Raw genomic sequence first — 13,962 nt, 5'->3', positions numbered from 1 at the left:
TCAGATACACTAATTAGGCCAGTGAGTCAATCAGTCAACATGTGACTGAATTTCACCAACCAAAGGAGATGCTTGCCAAGAAGTTTGCAATGAAAGGGCCCCAAATTTTATAACAGATCAAGGTTTTGAATGAATACCAAAAAATAGCAGATGCTAGCAATATGAAACAAGAGGATGGTCCTCAATTTGAAACATTAACTCTGTTTCTATGTCCACAAATACTACCCGAATTGAGAGTTTCTATCATTTTCTGTCCGTGGAAAAAAAAAGGCTTCCATTGACATAGATCCTTTCAAAATCTCTGGATATCCCAAAGTGCTTCATAGTCATTAAAATGGCACATGAAGTGCAGAGACTCACTGTTAGGTTAACGGTCCTCTGTAAATTATCCCATATTATGCAGATGAATGGCATAAAGAATCAAAGTGAACTTTGTGGGAAAAGTGTGAAACAGGGTAGGCTTCTGGGCTACAAGGAAATAAGGGAAGGGGGAATGGTGTAAATGGAGTTGCTCCCACTGGAGCTGGCATGCACTCATGGGTTGAGTGGCCTCCTTCTGAAGAAAGTGTAGGTAGTAATGTCGGAACTGCAGTGGGTAAACTGTACACAGCAGTGTGATCATGACAGGATAATCTCTTTCAAATGATTTTGGCCAGAGCACAGGAATAACCAGCCTGTTCTTGCTTGAAAGACTGGGCAGCACAGTGCAACTCTGCTAACTCACAACTCAAATGATCCAGGTTCGATTCTGACCTCGGGCACTGTCTGTGTGGAGCGTGCATGTTCTCTCTGCGATCAATGGGTTCAATGGTTCCAATTAATATCAGATAATGTATGCAATATACAGCCTGAAATTCTTACTCTTCACAGACATCCACATACAGAAGAAGAACCCCAAAGGATGGATGATAGAAAAATGTTAGAAACCCAAAGTACCTCCTCCAAAGCACAAGCAGCAGCAAAGCATCAAACCTCCCCCTCCCCTACTTATTCCAGTAGGAAACATCAGACCCCTCCACCACCCACTATACAAGCAGTAACAAAGTCCCCAAAGAGCCCATGATCTACAGTCCATCAAAAAGCACTGTTCATCCCAAAAGTTTGACATCCCACAAGCTCTCTCTCTCATTAACAAAGGAGAGAGAGGTATCACTCATTCCATAGTGAGAGGGGAGATCAACGGCTGGCTGTTTCACTGTTACAGTCTGCAGTGTTGCTTAGTTCCCCAAACTTGAGAATCAGCAACAAATTCTCTCTCACCATCTCTAACCACTACCTCCCACATCCCGAAGGTCAACTGCCCACTACAAATGATCAAGGATCAACTCTATTCACCATATACTGTTACATGTATTCGGAACTTACAGTGGTGTGTTGGCACAACATGCAACAAAAAACGTCAAAGAATAAAGAATTATATAAATTATTAAAGAGTTAGATACTCACTTGGAGTGTTGTGAGCAGGTTTGGTCTCCTTATCTTAGAAAAGATGTGTTGAATCTGGAAAGAGTTCAAAGGAGGTTCACGAAAATGATTCCAGGACTGAATAGCGAGTCATATGAAGAGCATCACATTGCTCTGGGCCTCTATTCACTAGAATGAGGGGTGGCCTCATTGAAACCTATCAAATGGTGTAAGGCCTTGATAGAGTGGATGTGGAGAGGATGTTTCCTATGGTGGGAGAGTCTAAGACCAGAGGACACAGCCTCAGAATAGAGGGATGTCCTTTTTGAACGGAGATAAGGAGGAATTTCTTTAGCCAGAGAGTGGTGGACCTGTGGAATTCATTGCCACAGGCAGCTGTGGAGGCCAAGTCTTTACATATATTTGAGGCAGAGGTTGATGGATTCTTGATTGGTCAGGGCATGAGAGGATACAGGGAGCAGGCAGGAAATTGGGGCTGAGAGGGAATTTGGATCAGCCAAAATGAAATGGCAGAGCAAATATGATGGGCTAAATGGCCTAATTCTGCTCCTACATCTTATGTTCTTATAAAAATAAAGTTAACGGTTAAAGTACAGATATGGAATAAAATTGGCAAAAATACTCTATATAAATACCAACATGTATTTACAATGCAAACAGCATTCTAATACATTGTTTAAAGTGTTTATAGTGCAGTGCAGTGACCGAGGTAAAAGATAAGAGGCCAGGGAGGCAAAAACTAACCGGAATGACTGAGCAGATTAACTGCCTGTGAGGAAGAAACTTTTAAGATATTGTGAAGTTTTTGTGTTAATCGCCCTAGAATGTTTTTGTGATGAGAAGAGAGACCAATTCCTTTATCAATACAGCACATCGTTGGACCTCTGAAGGGCGGAAGAAATGCAAGAGACCAAAGACACTTGGCGCTGTACCATAGAGACAGAAATGAAGACCTGAACCACACCTGGGGCACAACAGAGAAGATGGCCAAGAATAGACAGAGATGGAGGACCTTCATTGCTGCCCTAAACGTCAGCGGCATAACGGGCAGTAAGCTATAGTGCTTTCCAGAAGGGAGCTTTTGGAAACACTATCCTTAATGTATGGGTAAATGGTAGAATACTGGGGGAGATGCTGGGTGTGTAGGGAAAATATATTACTCCCTCACTTTTCATTACATCTCACTTCATTTTTACACCCATACATTAACAGTTAAATACAGTACGTGTACAATAAGGGTTTTCTACCTGAAAGTTAAAAGTACGGTTTTGGAGGAAGTAAAGCAAAGTTGGATCACAAGAATCACACAATGTCTCAAAGAAGAGCAAATCTGCAGATGCTGGAAATCCGAGCAACACACACAAAATGCTGGAGGAACTCAGCAGGCCACGCAGCATCTATGGCAAAAAGTACAGTTGACGTTTCAGGCCGAAACCCTTTAGCAGGACTGGAGTTAATAGTTTCAGCACAAAATATCAACTGTATATTTTCCATAGATGCTGCCTGGCCTGCTGAGTTCCTCCAGCATTTTGTATATGTTAATCACACAGTGTGTCTGAGGACAATGACAAAATCTTGTTGGTTGTTCATGAGAAATATGTTGGCTTACTAACTTTACTTTCAATGTATAGTCCCTTATGTAACCATGGAGATCCCGAATAGTTACCCTCTTGGTTGGGGGAGCCAGCTTTGCATCCACTGAACATCTGTTCCTTATCACCTTGTGTCTTATCTTGTTGAATGCAGCAAGTCTGAAGTTCGATCAAACGCATCTCCAGTAAACCCAGTTTTAGATAATCTGACAGAAACGGTAGTGTAGCGGTTAGTACAACACTTTACTGTACCAATGACCTGAGTTCTACCGCTGCCTGTAAGGAGTTTGCACGCTCTCACCGTGACCAGATGGGTTTCCTCAAGGCGCTTCAGTTCCCTCCTATGGCCCAAAGATGTACTGGTTGGTTGGTTAATCGGTCATAGTAAATTGTCCCGTGATTTGGCTGGGGTAATTTGGGGGACTGCTGAGCTTCACGGCTCCAAGGGCCAGAACAGCCTACCTGGCGCTATATGTCAATAACTAAATAAATGGCTGCAAGATAATTCAATGAATCAGACAATGAACAGTAACACTATTAGAGTCATCAAGTCAGAGCAAGCAACAGGCCCTTCGATCTACTGGTTCATCATGAGATCTCACAATGAGCAACAATGCGATTAGAGTCATCGAGTCAGGGTATGAAATAAGTCCTTCGATCTACTAGTTCATTATGAGAACTCACAATAAGCAATAACATGATTAGAGTTATCAAGTCAGAGTATGAAACAGGCGCTTTGATCTACCACTCATTTACAGTACATTAATCCGACGCTAATCCCATTTTTAGCTCTCCTCACATTCTCTCCATATTCTTCCACCCATCTCTGCATTAAGGGCATTGTGCAGCTCATAAGCACATCTTTGGGTTATAGGTGCTGGAGGAAACCCATGGACCTTACTAAGCTGAAGATCTGCAGAGTTCCCAAATCTAACAACAGGGCTATTACTGAGTAGGAGTCTTTAATAGCATGGGATGTTTGTAAAACACTGCCTGACGTATGAGCCATTTCAGCCCGGAGGGTTCTGTGGGCCCACCAAGTAAGCAAGTCTATTTTTAGCAACCTTGAATTGTTAATTATCTCCACGTAACTGAACAGGGTGTTGTTATACCTTCACTACACAATTATTTTTTTTTCAAAACACTGCAGCAGGCAAGTGCTAAGCACAGTCAATTGTACCTTCCTGAGCAGGAACATTGTCTTTACGGCCAGAGGCAATCACGATCTTAGAAAGGTGAGACAGCCGGTCAATTCTATTCATACCACAAATGAAAACGTTGCAATCAAATGGCCGTTTTGCTAAAACCATGAATGATTAGAAATTAAAGGTAAATTGATGTTCAATCGTTGCCACAACAAGGAATAGGAGTGAGTTAGCTAATCCTTTCAACTCAGTTTAAGGTGTGTGGGTGAAATTTTCCGTAATGACCTTCAAGATTGTAATGGTGAACCCACTTCCAGAACCACTGCAGATCTTCTTGAAGGTGCCCCCCCACCCCCATCCTTGTCACGGAGTTGGGAAGAAGGCCCAAGCCTACATTTCATCAGACGTTTGAGGGGATTTGGTACGTCACCTAAAACACTCAAAAACCTCTACAGATGTACCGTGGAGAGCATTCTGAGCATCCTGACTGGCTGCAACACCAGCTGGCAATGGGGTGCTGTTGCTACTGCACAGGATCATAGCAAGCTGCAGAGCGTTAGTAAAATTAGGCAGCGCTACCAGCCTCCGTAGTACACAAAACATCTTCAAGGAGTCGTGCCTCAGAAAAGTGGCTTCCGTCATTAAGGAACCCCACCACCCTGGACATGCCCTCTTCTATTGGTGCCATTAGGAAGGAGGTACAGAAGCCTGAAGGCACACCCTCAGTGATTCAGGAACAGCTTCTTCCCCTCTGCCATCCGATTTCTGAATGAACATTGAACCCATGAACACTACCTCACTACTTCTTTTCAATTTCTGTTTTTTTTGCACTATTTATCTTAACTATTTTATATACATTTATATACTTACTTACTGCGTTTCAGTTTTTAAAAAAATGTATGTACTGCTGCTGCAAAGTTAACAAATATCAGTGATATTAATCCTGATTCTGATTCTGAGTTAGACCCAGTAATAATGATGAGAGGACAACACATTTCTAAGTTGGGATGGTGTACGACTTGGAGGCAATCTGCAGTGGTGGTATTCACACTCACTTGCCACCAATATTGGCAATACAGATTGATCAGCTGGAAGATATTTATGAAGTGGCATTAGTCATTAAGTGCATTGGGCCTCTTATCTTAGAAAGGCTGTGCTAACACTGAAAAGGGTTCAATGGAGGTTCATGAAATTTGTTCCGGGATTGAAAGGCTTATCAAATGAAGAGCGTTCGATGGCCGCTGTCTTGCCTTCTTTATAACTACATCGGTATGTTGGGACCAGGTTAGATCCTCAGAGATCTTGACACCCAGGAACTTGAAACTGCTCACTCCCTCTATGAGGACCACAATAAATAAATAAAAATGTTGTGTGTGTGTCAAACATCGAGGGGGTGGAGGCTGGTGCACCTCAATGACCTAGAGAGCTGTGTTGGCTGGAGTCAGGGGATTGCGCTTTGGCTTTTGGTGGGGTTGCACATGCCAAAAAGTTCAAAGGGTAGAGGCCAGACTAAGAGTGGTCCACTGGTCCTCCAGACTCCGGAGTTCATCTTAGGGCTAACAACCCTGACTGGTCAAAAGAAAATTGCTACGGAAATAACAATGAAGAATCCTTCTTTATCTGCGTGCGACGGTATAGACAGATAATGGTGCCCTAAGCACCAGTGTTGTAACAGGTAGTGAGCTGCATGTGTGCGTTACTCTGGATTTCCAGCATCTACAGAATCTCATATTTAAAAGAAACAAAAGTCCATTTTGGTGCGAAGTGATCAAAGTTTTCATAAAAGATCTTGAATTTCACCCTCCTCCCAAATTCTCCAACTACTGATGCCTTTGGCTAAGTAGACCTTATCTACATCCACTGGCTTCATAATGGTCCCTTTTGCCACTATGTTCATCACAGGCACATAGCCCCATAGATGCAAAATTAACAAAAAAGCATAAGTTACACAACAGACAACACAATTTAAACTAAATGAAACAAAATTATTACAATGCAGTCTGGTCAAGGTGATCATAGTCTGCTTGAGTATAGAGTAGGGTTGTGCAGGTTGGTTCAAGAGCTAATTAGTTGAATGGAAGTAACAGTTTTTCAACCTGGTCATGTGGGACTTTGGGCTTTTGTATCTCCTGCCCGAAGTTTGCTGTGAGAAAATGGCATATCTTGGACAGTGGGGATATTGAGAAGCCCAGAGCTGTAATAGCATCATGCTAATGCCGTAGGAACTCAGCAGGTCAGGAAGCACCTATGGAGAAGAATAAACAATTGACACTTTGGGCCAAGGCTCTTCATCAAAGCTCCAAGTATATTTATTATCAAAGCATGGAACAATTTACAACCTTGCAATTTGTCTTCCTGCAGGCAACCACAAAACAAAGGAACACAATAGAATCCACTAAAATAACCCAGACAACAAGCACCCAATGTGAAAAAAGAAGAACAAATCCCGCAAATAATTTAACCAGTAAACAAATAGCACACAGAACGGCAGAATTCCTGAATGTGAGTCCACAGCCATGGAGCCAGTTCAGTGCTGCAGTCTGTCTAGGAGCCAGAGGGCGGCAGGTCACAGCCACAGGGCCGGTTCTGTGTCGCGGTTAGTGCAGACGCCTGATGGCTGCAGGCCTCAGCCGCAGGGCCTTTCAGCACTGAGGTGAGTAAACCCTCTCAGAGTACTGAGCTGAACACTGGTTTGTTCTTTACCTTGGCCTCCATGCTTTCATCTTTTCCATTTGGCTTGGCTTTTAAATCAGCTAAATATTGGTTCATTTACTACACTCCAGCCCAAGTCCCACTGCTTCAATGCAGCTCCAAGTCCATTCCAGCAATGGCCGTGCATCTGTATATGCATTCTTGAGAGTCTAGTTCCCTGAATCCTTCAGGACACCGCAAGAAACGCCAGGTTATACAGACAGTTCAAACACACAACTCCCTAAGGGAAATTACAGGCTGCAGAATGCAGTGATTTTAGTCCAGAAAAAAGTTTAATTACTAGAATAGTTAGCAGTTTTGTTTGCTGCCCACAAAATGTCGCCGTGCCTTGTCAATGCCATCTGGATGCAGAGCCTTGGCTCAAAACATCAACTGTTTATTCCTCTCCCTAGATGTTGCCTGTCCTGCTCAGTTCCTCCAGAATTGTTTGTGTGTGCGTGTGCTTGCTACTTCTGTTTCTTTTGTTCTAATTGTGCTTTTTCTTGTAAAGATTGTGTTTTAATTTTTGTTTAATTTCTGGCTTCCTTACGAATTCTGCTATGCTGCTTGAGCAATGCTATGTACTTACACAGATGAGAATAAACTTGACTTTGACTTTACAGGTGGAATATCACCGAGAGAACAATAAACAAAGAAAGCAAATGATAAATACAAGGTGATGCATTTTGAGAGGACTAGAAAAGCTTGGGCGTACGCTGTGATTGGTAAGTTTCTAGCGAGTGTCGAGGAAGAAAAAAAATCTTGGTGTACAAGTTCAATGATCCACGATGGTATCAGCAGGAGTAGATAGTGATGAAAGAAGGCACAGAGGATAATTAAATACAAGAGACTCTGCAGATGCTGCTGCCCTGAAGGCATCACAGTGGCTATAATTCATTAGGAGTTTGAAGAGATTTGGTATGTCACCAAAAGCACTCACACATTTCTACAGATGTACCGTGGAGAGCATTCAAACTGGATGCATCACTGTCTGGTACGGGTGGTGATGGTGGCGGAGATACTGCACAGGATCGAAATAAGCTGCTGAGAATTGTAGAGTGAGTCAGTTCCATTACAAGCACTACCCTCCGTAGTATCCTGGACATCTTCAAGGAGCGATGCATCACAAAGGCTTTAAGGACCCCCATCAGCCAGGTCGTGCTTATTCTCATTGCTACCATCTGAAAGGAGATACTAAAGCCTAAGGACACATACTCAATGATTTAAGAATATCTTCTTCCCTCTGCCATTGATTTCTGAATGGGTAATGAACCCATGAGCACTTCCTCACTACTTTGCTATTTCTATTTTTGGACTATTTATTTAATTTAACTATTTATATATACTAAACCTGATACTGGTTCTGATTCTTAAAAGGGACTCATGCTGAAACTTGACTGTTTATTCTTCTCCATAGGTGCTGCCTGACCTGTTGAGTTCCTCCAACATTTTGTGTATTACAGAGGATACTTGACTTCATTCAGATATGAGAGCAGTGTTGTTATGCAGAACTTTATAAAAGATGGCCTCATCCACAAGCAGATTATTAAAACCAAAATCAGGTTTAATACTTAGAATACTTCTGGGAGCTGTGTTATTGGAAGGTTGAGGTTGCACTTGAAGGTGTTGAGAAGCACGTTGACAAGGATGGAGTGTTTCAATTACACTTTTCACATCATCCAAAAGTCTTTTACAGCTAATCGACTGTGTCCAGGCTTGTGAAGTAGCATACCACACAGCCAAGTCGGGCACAGCAATCTCCCGTAAGCAACAACCTGATAATGAACTGAAAGCTGAGTTCAGTCACATGACAAGAGGCCAGAACACGTCTGCTCTTCTTTGAAGCATTGCTGCAGGATAATTTGCATTGTCACGAGAAGACAGGTCAACACCTCACCCCATCTCCCTTACCACAGTGACAACCTGGGCTTGTTTGTTCACCTTTGCTCAGTTACGGCAGGTAGATTTTGCCTCACAGTGGCCTGTGACCCCAAGGTCAGTCCTAACTTCTAGAGCTGATTCTGCATGCTCTCCTGTTGACTTAAGGCATATGTGGGTATGTTGGTTTCCACCCACACCCTAAGTTCAGTAGGTGCATTGCCACTACAAATTTCCCCTAGAGTGGCAGAATCTGAGAGAGTTGACGGGAATATTGGATAGAATAAAATTAGATTAGTATAATGATCAATATAATAAATATCTATTTCTCTGACTTCTGGTAATTTCTCCCTGCACCCCTTTCTTCACTTTTCTATTCCCCATTCTGGCTCCCCTCTTACCTCTTCTCTTCACCTGCCCATCACCTCCCTCTGGTGCCCCTCCTCCTTCCCTTTCTCCTATGGTCCACTCTCCTCTTCTGTCAGATCCCTTCTTCTTCAGCTCTTGACCTATTCCACCTATCACCCCCCCACAACACCCCCAGCTTCACACATCATACACGCCTCCTCTCCCATCCACTACCCACCTTCCTGCTCACCTGGCTTCACCTACCACCTACCAGCTTGTGCCCCTTCCTCTCCTCCCTCGTTCTTATTCTGATTTCTTCCCCATTCCTTTCCAGTCCAGATTAAGTGTCTTAACCTGAAACGTCGACTGTTTATTCACCTCCATAGATGCTGCCTGGTCTGCTGAGTTCCTCCAGCATTTTGTGTGTGTTGCTCTTGAATAGTGTAGAATTAATACAAATAGATGCTTCGCTAATCAGGCACAGAATATAGTATGAATCTCCAGAGTAGGTCTTGAATGCACAACCTTCTAACTTGAAGAGTTAGAACACATCACAGTTGGTACAGTAATATTATGGTTACATCATTGAACAAAGAACTAGGGTTCCAGACCACTGATCCAAGTGTCCTTCAACTCCTAGCATGCAGCTGGGGAATTTCAAGTCAGCAAATTCTTATACACAAGAGATTGTGCAGAGGCTGGAAATCCTGACCATCACAAATAGAATGCTAAAGGAACTCTGAAAGTTAGGCAGCCTCTATGGTGGGGAATAATAGCTGACATTTCAGGCTGAGGCCCTACAAAATTTGAGTCTCAGTTATATCCAGCTGAAACTTCCTGGTGTGATGTTAAGGTGCATCTGGTTTAGTGTTGCCCTTCAGAGAAGGAGCACTGTAGTTCTTCCTCAGTCTGATTTCTCTCTGAGTCTGGACCCGCCAATAACATTGACTGCAAGCTACAACCTCATTTCAGTGACAACTTGGGGATGAGCGTTTGTCTGCTATATCTACACCACTGGAGCAAATAAATGGAAAGAAAGGTCACTGCTATGTTTGTTCTTAATAAAGATAAACTTGGCTTGGGTTTACATTAGAACGTCTCAATACTGAACTGCCGCTCAACCCTGTGTGTGTGCAAACTTGTCACCATTGTTGTTTCTGGTTCCAGGTAATCCCATTGCGTTGCCCCCTGAGAATGCAAGTTCTTTATTTTGCACACAAAATAACATATCCTTTCTTTTGAAAGAAAAACCAACATAATGCTATGTCCTCATAAAATTGCATGGAAAAATAATCCTTCCCAACAAAGATATCTACACGCTGTAGCTGGTCTCTTTTTTCTTTTTTCAAATTTTCAACTGTTCCAACATTTCAACTTCAACTACAGTCCCTTATCCACTCATAAACTTTCAATCAGTCGCTGAGGTAGTTTAATGGTCCATTTGCTCTGCTATTTGTTTCCACAGGTGTATTGCTTGCATTTGCTGTGTTAATATTTGTGTCTTTCAGAAAACTCTGAACAATATGTTCATTTTTCACATTTGCTGGCCCCTTTGGTGTACCGACAGGTGATGCATCACAACTATAGGTTGAAGCTTGTGGTTGTAGATCCACATGGCTCCTTCTCAGAGATGTCCCTCATTCCATCTGGATTTGATAGGAATATGCATATATCCTTGCATGGACCATGTGCCAGAGTCACGGTCTTTGATCCGCACTTGCTCTCCAAGTTTCAGGATCTGACTTCTGTCTGACTAAATTTTTGTGAGATATGTGGGAACGTTGAGGTAACTGGAGGAAAATATAGGGAGGATGTCAAAGTTAGCTTCTTTTTTTAAATCCAGAGAGTGATGTGTGTGTGTGGAATGCCCTGCTCAGGGGTGTTGTTAGAAGGTACATTAGGGGCATTTAAGAAACTCTTAGATAGGCAGATAGTTGATAGAAAAATCGAAGGTTATGTAGGAGGGAAAGGTTAGATTGAGCTTATATGGGGTTAAAAGATTGGTACAACATTGTGGGCCAAAGGACCTCTACTATGCTGTAATGTTCTATATTTCTCCACTTTCTAACAAAAGGTAAATTGATATTATTTAACAGGCGAAGCTTAAGAGGTGGAATGGTGAAAAGTTTCTACATGTAGTTGTAGCTAACAAGCTTAACAAAAACTAGCTTCATCCAGCAACTGGAAATGGATGGTGAAGTAAGGGAAGGTATTCACTTGTAGGACAGCAAACATTTAAACTGATTCAAATTTGTCAACAACAAGGCATTGCAACCAAATCATGTTCCATCATAAACAAAAACAGAAAATGCTGAAAATACGCAAACACGAAGGGTCTCGGCCTGAAACGTCGACTGTACCTCTTCCTAGAGATGCTGCCTGGACTGCTGCGTTCATCAGCAACTTTTATGTGAAATGATAAAAGTGCTGACCATGTCAGGCAGCATCTGCAAATAGAGAATCAGAATTAATGTTTCATGTTAATATCCCTATCATAGAACTGGAAAAGTGAAAATAAAGAGTCAGTTTCAAATTGGATGGAGAGGACAAGGGGACTGTTTCTGATAGGATGAGGCCATAATTGCCATGGTCATGCATTAAAGCCATAAGACATGGGAGCAGAATTAGGCCATTTGGCCCATCAAGACAACATTCAATCGTGGCTCATTCTCTTGCCTTTTCCCCTGTAACCATTGGCACCCTTACTAATCAAAAACCTATCCGCCTCCTCTTTAAATATATCCAATGGCTGAACCTCCTCAGCCATCCATGTCAATAAATTCCATCTATACACTACCTCTGGCTATAGAAATTCCTCCTCATCTCTGTTCTAAAGGGGTGTCCTTGTATGCTGAGGCTGTGCCTCTGGTTCTGGACTCACCCCACAACACAAAACATCCTTTCCATGTCCACACTATCCAGGCCTTTTAGGAAGTTCTTTCTCATTCTTCTAAACTACAATGAGTACAGGCATAGAACCATCAAATGCTTCTCAAACGTTCACCCTTTCATTCCTGAGATCATTCTCATGAACCTCCTCTGGACCCCCTCCAGTGTTGAAAAGGTCAGCATGTACTGCCAATTGCCCTCGAGCCTACTTGCTCTGCCTCTTTACAAGATGTGGAAATGCAGGAGTAGGCCATTATGGCATTTGAGCCAGTTCTGTGATTGAGTAAGGTCATGGCTAATCTAGGTTTGTGCACAGTTCCATTTACTTGTCAGTTCTCTAAAATCTTTCCCTCTTCTACGCCCCAAGAATCTGTCCATCTTATCCTCCTCTAAACTGAATGTTAGAGCATCCTCAGCTTTGTGGGGTAGACGATTGCAATGATGCATGACCTTCATTGTAGAAATTCCTCCTCTTCTCCTACACGGCCTTGTTCTGAACCTGTGGCCCCTGATTCTGGGTCAGATAGGCAGGATTATTTCTTTATGATAGGAATATCAAACATAAAGACAGCATAGGATTATTGGGAGAGGAAGGAGTTGAATGGGAATTTGAAGGACATAGTGAGTGGCTTGATATCTAGAACATGTGGCCAGAGGAGGTGATGGAATCAGATCAAATTAATATGCTTATGAGGCATTTAGACAGATGCTTGGATGGCAAGGAAAGACAATCCTAAATTGGGCAAATGGGTTTAATGTAGATGGGCAAAAGGTTAAGTATGGACGTGATGGGCCCAAGGATCTTTTTCTATGCTGTACAGCTCTATAACTCCACAAAACATAAGTCAGAAGTTCCAATATCCAGTGGTGAGTCCTGTCCCTCTGCCTCTGAAGCTAATTGGAGGTCGCTACAGGTATTAGGAACGTCTGCTTTCTTTGAGAGCTGATGTAATCCAAAGAGGGACTAGGAGTCTCGACCCAGCTGCTTCTGAGAAAGAGTTTACACAAAACCTTTGATCCAGCTGTTCTAAGTCAGTTGTTTCTAACCAAGTGGCTATGCAGGAAGGATTGAAGCTGAAACACCAATGATGGGCTGTTGAAACTGGGAATACAATGGGCACTATCTGTCCCTGTGAAGCGATGAACTCCCAGTCTTTTTAAAGCACAGACTTCACTTCACTTGGCTTCCTGGGAATGAAGCTTTGTTACCAGAGTGAACAGCCAATGAAACACTGACTGCAATAACACTCCTCTGACATTTCCCGAACGTCTAATGAGCTTTCTAATGGTACAGATGTTAAAAAAATATGTGAACATGTAACTGTTGAGTATTTTTGAATTGGGCCAATGTCAGATTTTGAAACCAGGTTTTAGAGAGCAGATTTTGGAACTGCTTGCTATAGTATTTATTGCTGGGGTAGAGAGTCTGCATTTTATAAGTACCTTTCATTACCTTAAGGCAATTGCAAGTGCTTGTTAATTTATTTTACTTAGAGATACAGTATAGAAAATGCCCTTCCGGCCCAATGAGCTGCATACAGAAATGGTGAAATAAACATTAAATTGTTTTTAAAACTTTATTTGTTTACCGGTTATGGATTTTATTGGCTAAACCATTACCTTACATATGTATTTCTTTATGTCATTATAAAAGGTGGTCATGTTGGCCCTTCAAATCTGTGCTAGCCCACAGAACACTCCCATTCACTCACTATTTCTTTCCCGTGTCACGTAACCCGTGACGGGAATAAAGTACCAGCAGAGATGGAAAACACTTTGGAGTCCAGTATTGCTATAAACTAATAATATTTATTAGTAACTACGCAATACAGTAATATAAATGTAGATAAATCAACAGGTTAGCAATGATCATATATATAAGTAAGTATATCAGTAAGTGTGGAAATATAAGTATGAAAAAACCAAGCTTCTTTAAGTCTAGGGGTAAAAAGATACAGTCAAACGATGGTGAGTAAAGTTCAGTTCATGGTATT

At 42.2% G+C, this 13,962-nt stretch overlaps 1 protein-coding gene across 3 annotated transcripts in view; it reads right to left on the bottom strand.

Moving 5' to 3' along the window:
- Positions 1-13,962, bottom strand: part of LOC134351029 (leucine-rich repeat transmembrane neuronal protein 4) — a 362,646-nt gene that overhangs the window by 245,837 nt on the left and 102,847 nt on the right. The window contains exon 3 of one of the 3 annotated variants that reach the window (XM_063057011.1): positions 1,447-1,500. The exons of the other annotated variants lie outside the window; for them this stretch is intronic. Within the exon in view, the coding sequence (XP_062913081.1) occupies positions 1,447-1,500 (54 nt within the window). The remainder of the gene's footprint in view (positions 1-1,446; positions 1,501-13,962) is intronic. 3 annotated transcript variants of the gene reach the window in all.

This window comes from Mobula hypostoma, chromosome 8, assembly GCF_963921235.1.
Source record: "Mobula hypostoma chromosome 8, sMobHyp1.1, whole genome shotgun sequence".
Lineage (NCBI taxonomy): Eukaryota > Metazoa > Chordata > Chondrichthyes > Myliobatiformes > Myliobatidae > Mobula > Mobula hypostoma.
Note: the sequence above shows the minus strand (reverse complement) of the source record. Positions and strands in the feature narration are given on the sequence as shown.